Source organism: Ruditapes philippinarum, unplaced genomic scaffold, assembly GCF_026571515.1.
Source record: "Ruditapes philippinarum isolate M1 unplaced genomic scaffold, ASM2657151v2 ctg455_1_1_1_1, whole genome shotgun sequence".
NCBI lineage: Eukaryota > Metazoa > Mollusca > Bivalvia > Venerida > Veneridae > Ruditapes > Ruditapes philippinarum.
Window position 1 is genome coordinate 364,901 of NW_026863235.1, and position 20,431 is coordinate 385,331.

General features: G+C 30.3%; 1 protein-coding gene across 1 annotated transcript; it reads left to right on the forward strand.

Annotated features, from left to right (window-relative positions):
• The first annotated feature begins 10,262 nt into the window (after nucleotides 1–10,262).
• Nucleotides 10,263–14,547, forward strand: LOC132721553 (leucine-rich repeat and fibronectin type-III domain-containing protein 5-like). The gene has a single exon (XM_060705877.1). It carries the CDS (start codon nucleotides 10,576–10,578, stop codon nucleotides 12,286–12,288), a length of 1,713 nt encoding a protein of 570 aa, XP_060561860.1. The 5' UTR covers nucleotides 10,263–10,575; the 3' UTR covers nucleotides 12,289–14,547.
• Nucleotides 14,548–20,431: the final 5,884 nt, after the last annotated feature.

The following is a 20,431-nucleotide window of genomic DNA, read 5'->3' on the forward strand; positions in this document are numbered from 1 at the left end:
ATACATTTTTAATAAGTTACGTGGATATACTTTGCATTCATTTGTAAAACCAAAAAAAAAAAACAAGCATTTCTCTCCGTTGGTTGCCTGTACATGGGTTATTATAATATCATTGAGGTGCTGCCATGTTGTCTTACTCACCTATTAAGAAATGACACCTAAATTATAACGTGAAGGTTAGTACCAATGACTTGCAAAGTGTTATCAAATAAGTTTCAAAATTCCAAAAAATCCTCTCATTTGATTTTTTTAAAGTGCAAAAGTGCAAATCATTGAATACCTTACATTGCAGTGTCTAGGATATGAGATCTTATTGCTACTTATTACTTTATTTCATTTTTTTTTTTTTGTAATAAACTAAATATTTTGGGGGAATATTAACCAACCCACAAAGTCCGTATTCTTTGGTTACGTCAACAGTTTATACAGAAATGTTATAAGATTAAGGGGATCAATAATGTAGGATTAGAAGTATTTTCTGACGTGCTGTTTAAGGTTAAGAGTTACGATAATAACAAGTATCGTGTACTTGGAGATAAAGTTATCTACTCCTCGGTTATGAAAGTGTTTAAAATGGGTATATCATTAAATCCAACTATGATATATTTCCCCAAAATCGTTGGTTTATTGCAAAAAAAAAGAATAAATAGATAACAAAAAGTAAGAAATAAGTAGAAATTTGATGTCATCGACGAGACATTACAATGTAAGAATGATTTGCACTTTTAAATACAGGAATTATATAAATACGGGAGTGGATCTTTTTTTCTTTTTTTTTTTAATTTTAAAATTATAGGTATTATACAACATCAAGAAGTGTACAACACAGATGAAAAGAGGTGGCAGCTTGTATCTTATGCTTTATTTTAGCTATCGTACATAGCTATGACAGTGTAATATACATGTATACAAGTAATTTGCAATATTATACTTTAAATAAAAATATAATTTAAAGATAATTTAAAATGTTCACGATTGTTACCTGTTTTATACATAGTACTAACAACTTTTTGTAACAACTTTTTTAATTTCGTTACTTTTAATTTCTTTACTTATAGTGTGAACTGTAATAAATTTACATTTATCATTTATATTTAATTACTTATTGTTTTTACTAAATAAGTATTTCTATTCTTTGTTTTCTTCTACAAATAAATTAATCATTTGAAAATCATGAAATAAATCTGAAAGAATCACGAGTAAAAAACATAACAATACATACACAATATAGAAATAATTTTTCAGAAAATTTGCTCCGTACTTAATATTAAATAAATTTCTAGTTTTGAAATTTTCCTTCTTCAGAAATGGCATACATGCATTTTTTATATAAATTTATATAATGGTTTTATGTTTGTTAGATGCTTATCATCAAAGCAGAGTTGAATGTGAAATTATTTGCCATAAAAGTTGCAAAAATGTTAACAAAGTAGTATTATGACTTCCATGCTAAATACTAAATCACTCTATATGTACTAATTGCTATAAAGCAACGGAAGCAAACTATGATTCAGGTAATTGACCATTAATAAGTAAATCTTTGGAAACTATTACAGGACACCAAACATTATAAAAGTTTGGGAAATAAAATTAAAAGTATTTCTTGGGCATAATGGGCCATAAAAATATCATGACCTTATTTCACATAATGGAGCTGTACGATTTCCTCTTTTGAAATAATTCACCTTCTCGGGAAATTTTGCTTACATCAGTGACGGGCAATTTTGGCTTAAATCAAGATTACTCGGTAACATGAGTCTAAACGTATATATCAAGTAAAATTTTCAGTATTCATCATTACACGTTTGAACAATTTTATTCTATCATTTATACATATCATGTATACATAGTAAAACATTGTATATCTATATATTCAATTAAGAATAAGTGAATTTTTTACAGACAAAAATATGCATGAATTATATCATTTTCGTAGTAAACATTTATTTAGCAATTTGTTTTAATACGCTTATCAGGTCAAAATCTTCAAAACATTTAAAACATTATCACGAATTTCGCAATAAGCTGAAAATTAGAAATTATCTTGTATTAATATACTTAAAGGTTTCCTTAAGTCAAGAGGTGAGATGTATTAAGTGCGCAATAGCTTTTCTGTTTAGTTTGCCAAAATTGTATTTTGACACGATAAAAATATTATCTTTTAATTTTAATGACCAGAATACAGCTGTTAGACACTATGTCATGGCATATATAGACACCGATAGTATCTTTTTGCTCGGAGCCATTCTGTCTTCATCATTTTCTGGTTTTATAAAAAAGATATCTATATACAATATTAACTTTACCACGATGTTTACCACTTTAAAGTCCATTAAAATAGTTCATTTTTTCAAATGAGCAACATATTACCAAATAATTGAAAAGTTAACAATTAAGCAATATTTAAAAATATATTTAAACTCAAAGGGCATCGAAAATTCCTTCGATTCCAAAATCTGTCTATTTTCGCAATAATACAATTTGTCATACCATAGAATTTGATCCCATTGACACATTGACAAATGACTTATGGTTGTTTACATCCTGAGGTTTTCTTTCAATTGGTTCTTTTTGTTCTTATCTGTGTACATGTGGGAATGGACTATATAAATTGTCATTAGGGCTAGGGTGTGATTATACCGTGTTCCGTCAAATAATAGTGAATACGTCTGAGTGCGAAAAAAGCACTGTACTAAGCTACTTCTATTACAAGTATACTTGATTTGCCAATCATAAAAAAAAACTTGATTGCAGCACTTTGATGTGTTGAAAATTGAGTACCGCTTAAGCCGGTGCTAGGGGGCGTGAGGGATGTAGCACTTTTTTATTATCCCTCATGCAAAAACAATTAAACCGCGTCTGCAATCTTCATGTATATCAATCATGTCCATATGAATATATTAATGTTAACTTCTTTGTTACACACGTTTCATATTTTTTATTTGATATGCACATGGATTTTTATTTATTTATTTATCTAACTTGTTTTTGTATTTAATTGATAATTTCATCAAATGATACACTTTGTCGATGAATAAATAAATATAAAGTGAAACTTTTAAAAATGCTATGCTGTTGATCAGTAGGATCTGCTCCGTCAAGGTCGACGTCAGTACAAGTATCAGACTCTACTTTAAGCAAGACATAGTCTTGAATTAAAACAATCAATTCGCAATACAAAAATACCAAATCAGTTCAACTTTATAAATTTTCTAAAAACAATGTTGTTTGATAATGGAAACAATTTGTAAAACAATTTGAAACAAATTACCGAGACTATAATGCGAACCATTCGAAAATACGAATACGGCCGGTTGCCCGTTTAATTAATATGTATATTTATGTTATATTAGCTCGTATATTTAAAACATTAAATTGCATTTAAGACATTGATACATGATGTATATATTGTCATTTTGACTAATTTCTAAAATGAATGAAGTATATGTTTTGTTTATAATCGCTGTAGGCTGTAAAAGAAACATCTGAGCAGTTTACTAAAAATTTAGGACTACTGTGGACGATTGTATTTTGCATTAACATTTGGACCATTTATAACGAATTTATTCTTTATCTTGATCGTGCTGATAGTTCATCAGTTTAATTTTCATGGACTTTACTTTAGAAGTTTTCATTGGGAGCCCCAAATTAATTCATTTTTCATTCTTAAAGTTTATTTTCTTACCAATATATAAAGTACATTAAAGCCTCGAAAAATCTAGTTTGTGTGGAAAATAGAGAGGTCGCAGGGTAAGTCTAGTTTGTGTAAAAGTACGAGTACTTGCTACAAGTACATAAAAAATTATAAAAATCATTGCCTTCTCATTTATGAAGTTAATAAGTTCAAAAATGACTTATTTTTGATAAAGAAATTGATTAACATATCTAAGTAATAAACTAAATCAACTAAGGATATTTGGATTTACTCACCTAAACCGGACACTATGAATATGCTACGATAACAACTTGATAACTGGACAAAGGGTATGTCTACTAATTGTCAAAATTTTAGATAAATTTGACACTCATGTCAAATATGTCAAAAATAGGATGACTTACGTGGGCTCCATATACGAAAATAAATTAGGTGGTTTCGTGCTATATTTGTACTTGCGTAACTTTCTCACCAGTTTTATTAGCGATTTTTGTATGTATAAATTGGTTGACGTTTGTGTATGATAAAATTAAAGTACGTTTAAATACCAGGAACAACTTTTATTTAGGATGGTTAAGTTCGAAAACGTTATGTAATGTTTTAAATTTAGATACAGGATTTATTTTGTTAAGTAAATAATAAGATAAAAATACTCAACCTTGATTTTAATCATTCTTACATTTAATGTTTAAACAATATTTTAACAGATCGAGAAATGAAATAATTCTCTTTACAGAAATATGCAGTAGTAATATTAATAGTATGCAATATGAAATTGATTGCATTATCTTTGCATTAAACAGATAATAATTTAATTACGACTTAAAGTAAATGTACATTTACAAAATAAATTTCGGCCGTTGATATGTCTATAAAGCAATGCATACACTCCAGGAAAAAGTGAAGCTTGTTTTTTTTTTTTATTATATTGTTGTTTTTTATAAACTTTTTACAACATATTTGTTTTTATCTTGAATGACATAATCGAGGGGAAAAAAGTCTTATTGATTTCTTCTTCTTCCTCCTCACCTTTTTCTTCGTTTTCTTCTCCTTAATCATCATCAACATTTTCTTCGTCTTCTGATGTTATTTTGTCTTCTTCTGCTTCTTCTTCTTCTTAATCATCATCTTCCTTTTTTTCTTCTTCTTATTGTTCTTTATGATCTTCTTCCTTCCTTTCTCTTCTTCTTCTTCTTCTTCTTCTACTGCTGCTACTACTACTAAAGGCATAGCAAAATTATTTAGATATTTAATTCTTCGAGCGTGATTCAAAGTAAAAGTGATATTAGTAATATTTACTCAATTTTATCATTCCTCCCAAGGATCAATTTATTAAAAATATTTTGTGAACCATACGATTCCGCATTCCAATAGTCCTTGCGTATCTCACGATTTTTGTCTATTTAATGTGTTACACCTTGTAAATAATCTCCATCGTCTTTATCCGTATTGACGTTAATTTGGAGCGTTTCAGTAAGCTCTCTGACGATGTAAGAATTAATACTTAAAGGGACTACACTGGTGTTCTTTTGTCATGACGGGACTGAAAATAATTGTTCACAATTAATTTTCCACTTGATGCAGGTTTAGATCAGTAACTATTGTGCAAAGTTTCAGATCATTCGCTCACTTCGTTTTTCCAGAATAATCATTCGAAATGTGAACAATGAACCAAAATTAAAAAACGCTTATCACTCAAATCGGCTAAGAATAGCACGATACGATTTTCAATTTATTTCTGAGTAAATTTCTTAATTAAATGTTTCTTTTTTGTTTTTGTTTTTTTGTTGTTGTTTTGTTGTTGTTTTTTGCATATTTTTAGTGTTTAAGTGCCTCCTCTGATGTTTGCAAGGAATAATATTTTATGTTTTTAGGCTTCTGGGTCTCAGTGGAGTTCCTTTAATTTATACAATTTATTTAGCTCCAGTAACCAGCTGCGTTTGAGTGTGGTTTTCCGTGAGCATGCCAAATGTAAGACCCACTTTAGCTTCAGAGTTACAAATACGTGACAAATAACGTATTACACAGTAAAGCGCACTAATCTCTTCCTAATTTATAGGGGGTTTTTGAATTAAAATGGATGCGGAAAAGATCAGTCATAGATAAGCTTACATATGTGCTCATTTTGTCTATAGTCCAGGCAATAGTTACATGAATGCTTCATAAAAATGCTAAAGTAATGCTTGAGTAATGAATTACATTACATTATTTAGTGAAATATATTATATCTTTCACATTTGAGGATTTATTAAACAAATATCCATTACAAGTCATTATTATATAAGTTACTGTTATATGTCAGCTTATGCCATGTATCATATATATGTATAAAGCATTTGCTTTTAAAAGAGTAATCCAGAAATTTTCAATCAGGCACAGATTATGAAAACTATCATTTATCGTACCATATACTGAAGCATGCAAAGTCAAATCAATCATTACGCAATCTTATCCATTTTGGAAGATTTAACGAATCATCTTTACAATTTGGTTTGAATTATTCGCTTTTCATAAAAAATGGCCCACTTCTTTATTTACTCATGATTCTTACTTAATTGCAACATACCGTATTCTGATAAATAAAAGAATGTACCTGTTTACATAAAAATAAACGATTAACGCTTCCATCAATATTAATTGAAAAAACAAGAAAAGCGAAATAATTTATCTGAGCATTTAAGCCTTTCCGCCAAATATTTTGACAGTCCACTTGTTATCAACAGACGCCAATGTGACGCAAGATGTTTGTAGAATGTCAACATATAATACAGTAAACAAAAACGGACTTCATTTATTTCTCAGAGAAAAAAGCCAGAAGGGCATACAGGCCAGAAATTGGCAAGTGTAAGCCGGCTTTGAAGTGTGCTATCACAGACACTTCAAAGCTTTGACAGATATCAGATATGAAAACGACCGTTCTTATGTATCTTGTGAAATATATGACCATATAATTTGAATTTATGTTTCAGTTTTGGTCAAATTGGTCATTAATTGGGCGATAATTCAGAAGCCCCCACGCTAAGACTATGAAGCTGTGCGTGGACGAATGATTGATAAATGAGTCGTGGTTAACCAAACGATTGCTTTCTGTAAACTCAGGAATTTAAAGTTTGATTTTTTTTGTTTAAAAAAACCTTCTATTTGTCCTGTTATTAAAGGGAATTATGAATAATCTAGCATTGTCAACGTTTTTTGAGTTCAATCAGTAAGGGAGCTTAAAATAAGTTTTTTTTTGTCCGAATGTGTGAGGTAATAAAAAGCCCATTTGACTAATTCGGAATGAAAGATTGTGACCAATCAAATAAAATCTAGTTGCGGCTATATTTTGTTATTTCAAGAAAATACTACAAGAGTCACGTCTTATACATTCATCATAAAGGTACAAAATAAGATAAAAAGTCTGTGTTTTTATCGGTGCACGACATTTTGTCGAAAGACATTTCTTGATTAGTACATGCACTGACAATTTATAATATTCAAATATGTCAAAAGTACTTAAAGGTTTGACAGTCTCCTTCTGCTACAGTGATACTAGTACTTACTGATTAAAAGAAAAAATATTGCTAAAATATTTTTTAAATAAATACCAATTTTATGTTATTGATTCCCGGTGATATATAAAGTATTTCAAAGTATATGTACATATAAAAGCTTAACTTAACATGTGGTTGCTTGCACTTTCCACATACGGACCCTGAAGGCGGTCTTCAGCAGAATTTAACATTTAAATTTAAAAATGGTGAACATTTTTATTTTAAAACATCCTCTCGAAGTTGATAAAATATGTGTCCTAAACGAGAAAACAATTTGAAATTAATTTTAAAAAGGGATGAAGAATGATGAAGCCTGCATATAACATACAAGCTATCAAAAGGTAGGATACAATTTTTATGCCAGAAAAATAAATGAAAATATTACCAAAAGTACATGTAAAATCAATGGTATCTCCCAGGACTCGTTAGACCACACACTGGGTCTAAAACGTTAATAGTGGTAAAGTAAAAATTTAAAATTACAATTGGGTAAAAAGACGTTTAAAAATCTTCCAATAAATGCTAAAAAATCTCAATCTTGATATGTATAATAACTATATGTTGTTTTTTATGATCTTTTCAAAATGTAAAAGATGGTAAACTTTTTTTTATTTTTCAAATACATCAATTGATCTGTCAACAGTGTTTTAAAACCGTTTGGAATGAGATAAAGTGTCTGTTTATTCAGTTAAGTCACTTATTATCACATTTAACATATCATCCGCCTTCGTGAAATCTTTCCGGAGCCTAGATACGTAATCTATACGTATCCTGGATATAATTTTATACTTTCTCCGACAGTAATAACATTTCGTTTACGTATGAACCATTATGAACCATTTATAATAACGCGCTGCGATTTCAAGATATCTTTTCACATTTTTATTATATACTAAAAAATGAAAATAAATGATTTATGCAATTGTGCGGTCAAATGACATGACATTTGACTTATTAAGCTGTAAATTAGATCATTTTAAACTGGTATGCAATTACTTTTTCGAATCCTCCTGAACTTTAAATACGTTTAAAATAACATTATGATAGAATATATTATATTATAAGGCAAAGACATTTCTATGAATGTAAATGACACAACAGAAGAGGGAATCAATAATATCAACTGGCAACATTATTTGGATAAGCAAGACCCTCTTAAACAATGTAAAAATGATATAAATCAATGCCACGCTTGTGACACAAAAAGTCTTGGAGTCAATATTATATAATCCTATATATGAATTTCTTACGATATCTTTAAGTCTTCCGGTTAAATGAATCTAAAACGGTTATATTGTATTTTTTCAAATATAACAATGTAACAGATTCTGTGTTTTGAAAAAGACGTTTGATATTTTAATGCAGCCAATGGACAAAGGTGCTGCATCCAGCAAAGGCTGTAAAACGCTAATTTGATTTGAATTCACAACAAAATAAACATAATGGTTAATTATTATGATATGTCCTTGTTTTCACTTTTGGATTACCATAACTAATAGTTTCATTTTTATGAATACTTTGAACTAAAAGAAAAGCACTATATTACGAGTAACATAAATACATGCTTACATGCATCAGGGTCTTTCTATTTGAAAGACCCTGCATGCATGTTTGTATATTTTTGTTGTATGGCAAAAATACGACATACTATTAAAACAAATAACATGCCAATTAATGCCATTTGATACGCTTTAGAAAAGACATCATATCGATAAAACTTGTTTCATTATATTTGAGCATTTACGAGATACTGAACACACAACTTTTCTACAACTGGCTATCGCTAACTTTTGTACGATTTCTTTCTTTAATCATTGATATATAGATATATCTTATTCAATACAAGCCAAGTCAAGTCAAGTCAAATAATTTATTGGCAAAAACATATACATGTTCATCGCCAAGTAACATTTTGGCGGTACAATACCCATAATCAAATAAGGCTTATAAGACCATGATGGCATGATAATAGCACAATACAAGAAAACGAAAGTGCAAATGTCGACACACAAAACATACATACGAATTACTTAACATAACAAGACAATATCGGAGAATGTCGTAACGCCAAACTGTCCCAATATAAATACATAAATTATGCGTTTGACTTTCTTGGTATTTGCATACCATTTGACTTAAACGTTAACCAAATCATGTACATGATATATGTTTAAAGTTTTAAACCTATGCGAAATAACGTACATTTACCACGCAAATAAACAAAATATATATTAATACATATAGAATATTTCCATATTTCTTGCCTTAAGACAAGAAACATAATTAATGTATATAATAATGCATATTTATTCGTTAGTAATGATGACTTCAAAACTATTGGCCATACGAAACTTTAAGACTGATAATATGGTAAATTAACAAACATATTCATCATCGATTATTATAAATAATACTTTTATTTTTCTTGTAAGTAAAAAGAAGAAGTGTTTCTGCAAAAAAGGCTTAAAAAAATATAAAAAAATACACGTATTAGAAAACCATAGTAAATCAGATATATAATTCACTTCCGTTTAAATTTCAAATGATTTGCATAAGAAGTTGATGACAATATAAACTTTTTTTGACAAACACACGTCAATAAATAAATAAAGTTTAAGGAAAGTTTCAAAATAAAGTATACAAAATGCGATGAGTTTGTTTGATTTCTGTTTGAACCACTTTCGAAATTTACTAAAATGAAAACAATATTCAGAAAAAAATACGAATTTCCGATGGGGAACATTATTATCATTATTCTTCTGTCGACATCTTGACATAAAAAGCGCTGCTAATTAATTCTCTGACGAAAATCATGTTTGTTTATTTTTATGCTGTTATCCTTATTTACTAGTCTAGTCAAATTTCAATTTTAATCAAATTCAAATCTATTTGTTTTTGGATTCTTTTTATTTCGATAACGTAATGCTTACAATATGTGTTTACAATTTAGCCTTATCTAAATTTACGTTGACCAATATCATATTGAAATGTATTCAACTGCATTGGTTTATTGGTAATGATTGACATCACAAGGCGGGGTTATTTATGAACATTTGATATAAAATCACAGGCGGTGATTTTGATTTAAGAAACATTTTATACCGATTACAGATAAAAGCTGTAAATCCTGCCACTTTTGTGCTAATAATTCTCAGGTTTCCATAAATTACGAAAGATTGAATTCGGGTTTCATTTTAAGACGAACACTTTTTGAAAGGAATTACTTGCATAGACCTCTAAAGATTGTTAGAAATCTTTTTATGCTTATCGAGCAAATATTTATTTGCAGCCAATAAAACAAAACGGAGAAGAAAACGGCAAAGGGAAGGCTGTAAAATAAATAACTATACAGGAGAAACGTAAAGAGACTTAAATAAAGTGAGCTAAATGTTGACAATCATGTACCTAAAGATGAAGAATTTTCTAATTTTAACTATATTTGTTGTGATATTGATTGGATCGGTCGAAAAAACGAGCGTGATGTCCTGCCCGACAAACTGTAGGTGCAGAGGAAAGGCTTCTAAATGTGAATCGGGTTTCACTTCGTTCCCAACGGGACTAGACGCTTCAACGGAATATCTTTCAATATCAGGATCTGATTCTCAAAAGAATTCAATTTCGACTATAAGTAAAACAGATTTTCAATCTACAAAATCCTTGTTCACTCTGATGATCACTTTCAGTGGTGTACAGTCAGTTCAAGATGAAGCTTTCTCGTTGTTACAAAACCTGCACGATTTAAGTTTGGCAGATAACGAGATCAAAAGCATCACAGCAGACTCTTTTAAAGGACTTCCTAAGTTAAGAACGCTTGATCTTTCTGGGAATACGAATTGTAAATTAGACAAATCAGTTTTTACGCACGTGTCAGGATTAGAAGAGCTCAATCTTGGAAACATGAATCTTCAAACATTAGATTCAGATTTATTCACAACTGTGACGCAACTGAAAATTTTAAAACTATATATAAACGGGATAAAGAAGATACATCAAGATGTTTTTGCACCGCTGAAATCTCTAAAAACTTTAGATCTTAATGGGAATCAACTTATTGGACTTCCAGTTGAGCTGAAACCAGTGTTAAAGAATATGGACACTGTCCATTTTTCTGAAAATCCGTGGCAATGTAACTGTCAATTGCTTTGGCTAAGGGAACTTCCAGACAAATTCGTTTCTAGTCGTACCGACACTAGTGAAATCATATGTAATGGACCTCAGAAACTCAGATTTCACTCTTTTGTCAATGTTCCTGAAGAGAATTTTGTTTGTATTCCACCAAAAGTCGTTAGATGCGATCAGCCAAAGTATTCGCTGGACGTAAATCACAGACTTACAATACATTGTGAATACGAAGGTGATCCTATTCCAGAGGTAAAATTCATCCGGCCCGACGGTCATGTAATTGATGGCAGAAATACATCGAGTGGAAAATACGAAATAAATGAAAACGGGACGCTAACTATCTCTAGCGTTGCTTTAGAAGATGATGGTGACTGGACGATGTCGGCATACAATGCTACCGCGCATGGAGATCTGAAGGTCAATGTACACGTGATTGTTACCACGACTTCAACATCAACAACAAGTACCTCAACTACTACTTCTACTACTACAACGACAACAACAACCACAACACCGTCAACTGTCGCTGTAAAATCAACAAAACCTCAAGCCGCCGTGAAGTCAACTTCTATACCTTTATCGTCCGCTTTAACGCAAAAACCGGCCGCCGGTGCAACGCAACCGGGCTTAAACCCTAACCAGCAACAGAGCGCGAAACCACCAAAAACTACGATAAACATCGATTTACTAGGACCTATTGATTCAATAGATTACCCTCATACCAAAAAGGTAGAAACAAACACAAAGTCAGAGAGCGGCGAGGGCGGTAACGGTGACGTTAGTAGTGATGGTGGTGGTCGTGGTAGTGGCGAAACGGTGATTAAAGAGAATCCTATAAATTATGGTCTTATGGCGGCATCGGCTGCCGGAGGAGGTACAATTGTAGGAATTATCTGCATCATCGTAATGTTTTGTAAGAAAAAACAAAACAATGAGAAAAACAAGATTTCACCATTTGAAGACGATTTTGATTTATAAAAAAAATACGGTGAGACAGGGCACGAGAAAAATATCTTCTATGTGAATGATATGAAGAAGCGAAAATTGGATTAACGATTTACGCTGTGAGGAAAGACCAAAAGATGAAAGCGAACGTTTGAACTTTTACATTAATGAAGACATATATATTGCTCATTTTTTGTGGACACCGCTAGAGTAAAGAATCGTTTACATCAACTATCTATACCGGAACTGAACGAAGCAGTCATAAATGATTGCAAAATGTTTGTTTTTTACTTTAGTAATAGATGCTTTTGATAACTATCCATCCTATTCAAACAAAATCATTTTTACCATAATAGATCGTCTTCTTGACAAGATGTTAAACAAATTAAAAATCCAGGTATGTGTCGTTGAAGTGGAATGATGCCACGACATAATGTGGTTTGAGTGGGGTTTTTATCAATCAGCGGTAATAATATCATATAAATAAATATGATTATATATACATGTATATATTATATACGTATTAATATATAATTATTTCTAAAGGGCAAGAGTATTTATTTCATCAAAGATTAGAAAATTAAGTATTTAACTACAAAAATGTAGATAGATTTTGTCAAAAAAAAGTTGCACAGACGTACAGGCCGGTCTGGCTTTTTAATGGTGACATATACCCATTTTAAAGTGTCATGATATTTTTGTGACTTTTTTAACTTTTATTTTACCTATATTTATTTATAAACTGGAAAGTGTAGTGTTTATAGACTCTATTTCAAAAGATTTGGTGTATGAGCGGTAAAAATTCTAAAGCCTCGTTTAAAACAAAAAAGCCTTGAAACTTTTCCAATGGCCTTAAATGACCAAATCTGTGTAAATTTTTAACTTATTTTAAACTGCTAAATATCTTGATCAGCTATTTAACTTGTTTCATTTTCGTAAATTTATCAAATGAAAATATTTAATTGCCTATTAATATTTGTTTTTGACTCTTTTAATCAGCCGTTATGTTTATTTGAAAAATAATTTCTTACAGGTCGGCTTTAGGTTCAAGAGCTGATGATTATATCATTGTTTAATTCGTTTACATAGGGGGTATAATCACTTCAATAAAGTAGAAATTCAAGATAAAGTATTTGCAGTAAGCTTTGAAAGTTATCTTAAATAGATACGATTTTTTGTGAAGAATTAAAAATTTAGTTTTAAATTCAAGCAACAGTCAGTCATTTTGTGATTAACGAGAAGTGTCGGGACAGTTTACTTTTTTTCAATATCGCAATTAAAACGCACTTTATATTATATATTATAGTTATGAGAAATAATACTTTTATAAATGCAGTGTTGTAATTATTTTAACTAGTGTCCATTTACTTACAGTTATTTTGCTGTCTGTGTTTGGATTTAAAACTATGCATTTTAGTTGTGTGGATTATATGATCAAATACTGAAAATGAGCGGCACACAATATAGTCCCTTTAAAGACTTTATTGATAACTGATTATTTACTAGACGGGTTCGAAAAATGATACATTATTTCTATAAGATAAATTGTTAAAGTCTTAAGTGTATCTGATATTTAAGTTTTGTTTTGTAGAAGCATATTCGTTTGATCTATTTCAATCTTATATGAATATGTTTTAATTATTTCCTATCATGCAGAAGTGCGTTTGTTTCTCTTTTGTACATTGATGTCACTTTTCTATTCTCAGAGACTCTCTGGATATTTTTTTTTTTCAAACAGTATTATTTATGTTTTGTTTGTCTTAAAAGCCAATTATTGTTTTATTCAGGCAATATGTTTCCATGAAAATGGTTAAATTTCGAAATGTTTGTAGCTATTTTTATTTAAAAAAATATAAATACTGTGTATATGTAACTGGCTCATTGTCGAATAATTTTTTGTTACAGTGCCAAAAATAAAGTTTTGTTACAGTACCAAAAATAAAGTTTTGTTTACAGTACCAAAATGAATTAAGTTTTGTTAAAGTGTCAATATCAGATTTTCTTTTATTAATTTTTGTTCCGAGGGAACTAATTTGAAATAAGTACATTCTGAATAATATAAAACGTGCAAGTATGTCTGCTAACGGTAAAGATACAGACTTTCTTTATGTAATTATAATAAAGCTTTTGAAATTTCTTATATGATCTGAAGTGTGATCATTATTGCATAATGCTATTTAAGTATTTATTTTAAATTAATTGTGAAATTATTATACATATGATATGTAATGTTTGTAAATTATATCATTTGTTTTTTGTTTTGGTTGTTGTTTTAATAAAATTGTTTTTGCATATTATGTATTCTGTTATTTTATTAACGTGTCAGCCCTACAATTGTATGAATGCCACATAACAAAACAAAGATGCTTCTTTGCCATTCCAAACCGTACAAACTGTTGAGTTCATTTTTTTTCCAGAACGAGAACTTGGATCGTTAAAAGTTACTGCCTGAATTGATATCTAAATTCCCTATACGTATACATTGACATAATTGAATTTGCTGGTGTTTCTAAGACATTTCATTTCTATTTCCTAAGATTAAGTCAAAAGCGCTTATTATAAACAGCTCAAATAGTTAAATAATTTAGGACACCTCGTCGATGTTTCATAATCGCCTCGAAGTTAAAAGGGATTGAAAATGATTCTACCACGTGACCATATTGATGAAAACAGAGACAGAGGGTGTAATATTTAAAATGTATTTATTTAACATCAGTGGGAAGTAAATTATGTTTCGATAATATTATGATTGAAATATATGTATGACAATCATCATGAATTTAAGGATGTCCAATGTCAAACAGTTATAACCAAATCCGCCAATATTGTCTACAGGTATGCATTTTGTACTTCCGGTTTCTAAAAACATAATTGTATGTATATAAAGAATGTACTTTTTACTATGACATCTACAACTTTACTCGATGTAAAGAATGAAATAACAAATCCCAGGATTCACAAATCATTTGTTTGCATGCTTAGCTTTTTAGAGTTGTTTAGCACGAACCATTGTATCCTTCCTGTGTGGGCCACAAATTGAAAAGATTTGTAGTTAAAGTGCTCAGAATCTCAACAAATCGAACGCAGAAAAAGATATATATTTTCTTCCGCTAAAGTGTCTTATCTTGTCTAGTGTATCGAAAATTCACTTTCATACGTCTTATTTTCATATCAGTGGCATATATATCATGCAGGGATTTTGACATGGCAATAATAAAGTTTATTTTGGGGTGAGAGATGACAGTCTAAGGATGTGCTATTATAAATGAGGTTTACCGGGTCAAGCCAACACCAATATTGTATTTACAGTTTTGAATTAAATTAACATTATTTCTATATTGTGACCATTGTCGCTAAAGGTTACCATAATAAAAAGACACCTGTGTTCTGGAACATGTCTGTTTTTGGTCATTTAAGTCCTATAGACCACCTTTAATGATCTATTCTAGTACATGAAAGAAATTGATATTACTTTAGACAGCGGTCATCCGGTCATACATTCATTGAATAATATAAAACCCTAGCTTATACATGCCTATATAATAGCAAGAATCAAATACGATTTGAGAAGTTACACAGAAGAAAAATTATACACCCACTTGCCCAGTGGGTCTACACAACACAGAAATGTGTTGAATCTTCGATCTGAACTTATTTAGTAATTTAATTGTTTCAACCTATAACCTTTAAAATTTCACACCTTTGAACATCGATGGAATCAAAGTTTAAGGTTTTGCAGTAACAAAATACAAACATTGAGAGGCCAACATGTTGATGCAGTATAAACGTGCAGGCTGGGCCGCCTCTATAATTGTAGGCCATCATGTTGATGCAGTATAAACGTGCAGGCTGGGCCGCCTCTATAATTGTAGGCCAACATGTTGATGGAGTAAAAACGTGCAGGCTGGGCCGCCTCTATAATGGTAGTAGAAGCTAATCACCTTCGGGTTCCTGCAAGTTAAGGGTGAAGCATTCAGACAATTAAAATGATGTGACATTTATTTAGTTTCCATAGCAACAAGAAAGGATGGTATCAAAGTTATACTTTATCGTGCAAAAATATATAATGGACCGTCTTTCAAATGATTTAAAATAATTTATTAAATCCCTTTTTTCCAAATAGGAGAAGTAATTCTGTCAAAATCATGTATATTCAATTGGAGACTGTATCAAAAAATGTGGGGAACATATTTCACATGTACACATGTTTCACAATACAATCGGATGTATATGTGGAATTATAAACGGTTTTAAATCAGGCTTAGAATTAGTATATATATTTTTTTTAATTTGATACTGAGTATAATTCCTTATTATATTTTTTTTTCACGCTTTAAGTGCCTCGATCAGTTGATATTCATATGAATTTCAAATTTTATGGTTTTTAGGGTTTTTTTTATTTAACCTTAGTGGGGCTTTCCAAAGCAAGTGTCAAGGTCTACTTTCTAGCCAAGGTCTGTAAAAATGACTTCATCATCAAAGTGCCATGAGATACATAAACAGACAAGAAATTAACTTATTTAGCATGACAGAATATAATCTGGGTTAAATCATTAGTTGGATATACCCCCAGGCATGATTTTAGATATAAGGGTTAATAAGGTATGAAATGATGAAAAGAATCGTGCGGTTTTTATGCGTGATTTATGAAACAGCTCTTCAAGTTTGCTTTGCCCCAATTTCATTCCATATCGGTATATAGATAAGGGCCCTTATTCAAGAGATATATATCTAACAATTAGTCTTTACAAAGATTACCTAATGGGTAGCTTTGTGGCTTTAGTGATTTACGCCATGTTTTTGCCGTTCGGTCACTTTTACAGTATAATTTATCACGTTTCGGACTAAGATTTCTCTGTATAAGGGAACGGGGATTAACTTTAGCGAAGTTGAAAGAAAGTGAATAACACGTCAGATAATTAAAACCAGTTTTATTCACAGACAGAAATGTAATAAATTTCATTTATGCCACTCTGTTAAGAAGTCTTTTGCACGTAAACAAGTAAAATCGCACACTTTGATATAGTCTTATTTCCTTTTTGAGAAAAAAAGACATACTCAATGTATTTTTAAATATGTACATCCGACGGCTAGTGAATAAAAAAATAAAATGTAAGAATTTGAAAATAAGTCCATTCTTTATTCAAATTAGAATTAAATTCAAGTTGAAAGGAAAAGATTTGAAAAGTTCACCGAATATCGTTGTAAAATACATCAAAACTTTAATTTAGGTAATATATCCCGAAAGGGCACAATCAGGAACTGAAAGATTACCAACATAGTTCTGTTGCATTCCAGAAAGGACATTTGTATGCAAAATTTGAACTAAATTTACCATAGGGTTTTGGGCTTGTATATGGACACTTTGCAACAAAAACTCTAGCATTATGTAAAATGGCTCTTTTATTAGATATAAGAGATGTGTTTAATCATCACTGTGAAACATGCTCTCCTATGTATTATTGTAAAGAAATCATCTCACAAGCAATGCGTCTCAACATCCCGCTCTGTGCACAATGCACCGGACAGAGCCTCACTGCTAAATATCGTTGCTCGGAAGGGTCAAAGAAATAACAAAATCCAGTTCGCGGACAGCTCGCTGCTGGAAATTTTTATGAACGGAAAACAGAAAAGTGAGTATAATGCTGCGAAAGTGCGGACTTATCCTCTCTTGATAGTGTACACATCATACCAGGATTTCAAGTTTAAAATTTATTAATTTGTTTTTCTGAGAAGTGGAGATAGAAAAGACAAATTTTCTATATAGGAAATGGAAATAATTAAGCAAAATGACTTAAAAGACGATCTGCTCCATAGAATTTTATGGTTTTCAAATTTGACAATGAACAAGTCCTCCAAGCTTTACTAAGTGAAGACCTTTGATAGTTTTGAGAAATTCACTGAAATAGACATGTTAGCCAAGAAATTCAAAGTCAAAAAAGGAAACGTATAATTTATCAAACATAAATTGTATGGTTTCCAGCCTATTAGAAATACATTTCAATTTTAAGATTTACAAGTATTTCAGTTTTGAGCGATTTTCGAGAAATGAACATCAGCAAAAAAATGAATAAAAAATGTAGCTTAGTTGAAAACGTGCATAACTTTGCAAAAAATGATTTTAGGATCATCTGCCCTCTTGAAATGACGCCGTTTTTTGTTGTTGTTTTTTTGTTGTTGTTTGTTGTTGTTTTGTTTTTTTCATGCTAATAAACATGTATTCCATGTTTAAATTCAATACATTGTAGCTTTTACAGTTTCTCACAAAACAGACTTCAACGAAAAAGTAAACTAACGCCAACACCAATGAAATAAGGTCATGACAATAGCTCCACTTTTTTCTTCTTCGAAAATCACTTATCAATGATGCAGTGGCTTTATTATTATTATCCTTATTATCTTTATTATTATTATTATTATTATTCCTCCGGTGCTGTATGTAAAGTATAGATATAAACTACCGACGAAAATATATAATAACTGAGCACTTAGTATATGACTTACAAACATGTTGGTGTAGTATAACCTATATCGTGTCAGTACTCTGTTTAAAAACAACAATAAACTGATCCAAAAAAGCCGTATTTTTCTATAACACTTCGTACTTTTGCAACCATTTGTATACTATTAGACCTACATGATTCATAACAATATTACTTGAACTAAATATCTTAATTAACCAATTTTGTACATTCCGAACATAATTGTTTCTATCATACACAGCTACATTATTTGTAGATTTTCTAACACCAAGGATAGTTTAACAAAATTTCAAATATGAATGTTTTCAAATTATATTGATTTACAAAAAAAAATGTATACTTCACTTGCATACATTAAAATAAAACCAACAATTAAAGTGACATTATGCTTATTTTTTCGTTGTCCAGTTGATATTTCAAAATATTCACTATTATAATGGGCTTTGACCAATAATTGATAATGAAAATTGTTAGGATAAAACGTAACAACTGCTTAAAATATAAAAAAACTGTCTCACTCTGATTATCAATTGAACGTTAACGATATATTCCAATGAATATTTATAGAATTTTCTGTGAGTCACGAAAGTTAGACTATAAAATTGAATACAACACTGGCAAAATCTGAAGTTATTTTGATTTGACTTGTAAATGCACCATTTACCCATTTACTCTTGGATGGGTTAAAAGAGTTACACAACTGTTATGCTACTTTTAGTTTTGTTTCATATTTTGTCAAATTTGCCACTAAATCATTTTGAACATTTAAAAAAACAAAAAACAAAAACTTTACCATATAAAGTTTGAATATTTAAAGTTGGCCTGCCTGTATAATTCAATGCGACACATAGACAATTAAAATCATTTACAATCTCTATATTTTCTTGACCATATAACAAGTTTCCCGTGCTCTTAAACCACCTCTCCTTTAAAAAGCTACTATTTTTGTTTTATTTACATTATGCTTATAAACATGTATTCAATGTTTAAATTCATTACATTGTAGCTTTTATAGTTTCCGAGAAAACGGACCACAACGAAAAGGTATACTACATGTAAGTAGTAACGCCGACACCGATGAAAGAAGGTCATGACAATATATAGCTCCACCTTTTTTCTTCGAAAATCACTGATCAATGGTGCAGTGGCTGTTTAAACCACCTCTCCCCCTGCTATTTTCGTTTTGATTACATTCACTTCTAAATCATATGCACTCGTATTACAATATTCATGAAGTTTATTTAATGAACACTGAAGATCTAGAGCCTTTTCAGAAAGTAATGCCATATTATCAGCGAACAAAAATTACATGAGTCAAATGTCTTGAAGGATTAAACCAGAATTTAAATTACTTTGCAATTTAAGTTCCAGGGGCCGTATTCATAAAGAATCTTAAGTGAAAATTTTCCCCTTAACTTGAAGTTTTCCCTTAAAATCATACAATTTTCCCTTAAGTTTTAAGGAAAATCTTAAGTCTTATTCATAAAAAATCTTAAGTCAAAATTCCCTTAAATTCTGTCGAATTTCTCCTTAACTTTTAAGATACCTCCTATGCTCCCTTAACTTTTAAGGAATTTTTTAAGGGAAAATTTACAGGAAACAAAATGGCGTCCAAGCGTTAGCTCTATCCAATATTTGTGTCTGAAAGTCCTTTTATTGTTCTTAAAAGGTAGGGAGAATTGTCAAACACATCA

Bases quoted from the DNA above. Each gene is read 5' to 3' on its own strand.
- LOC132721553 (XM_060705877.1), top strand. From the start codon at position 10,576: ATGTTGACAATCATGTACCTAAAGATGAAGAATTTTCTAATTTTAACT.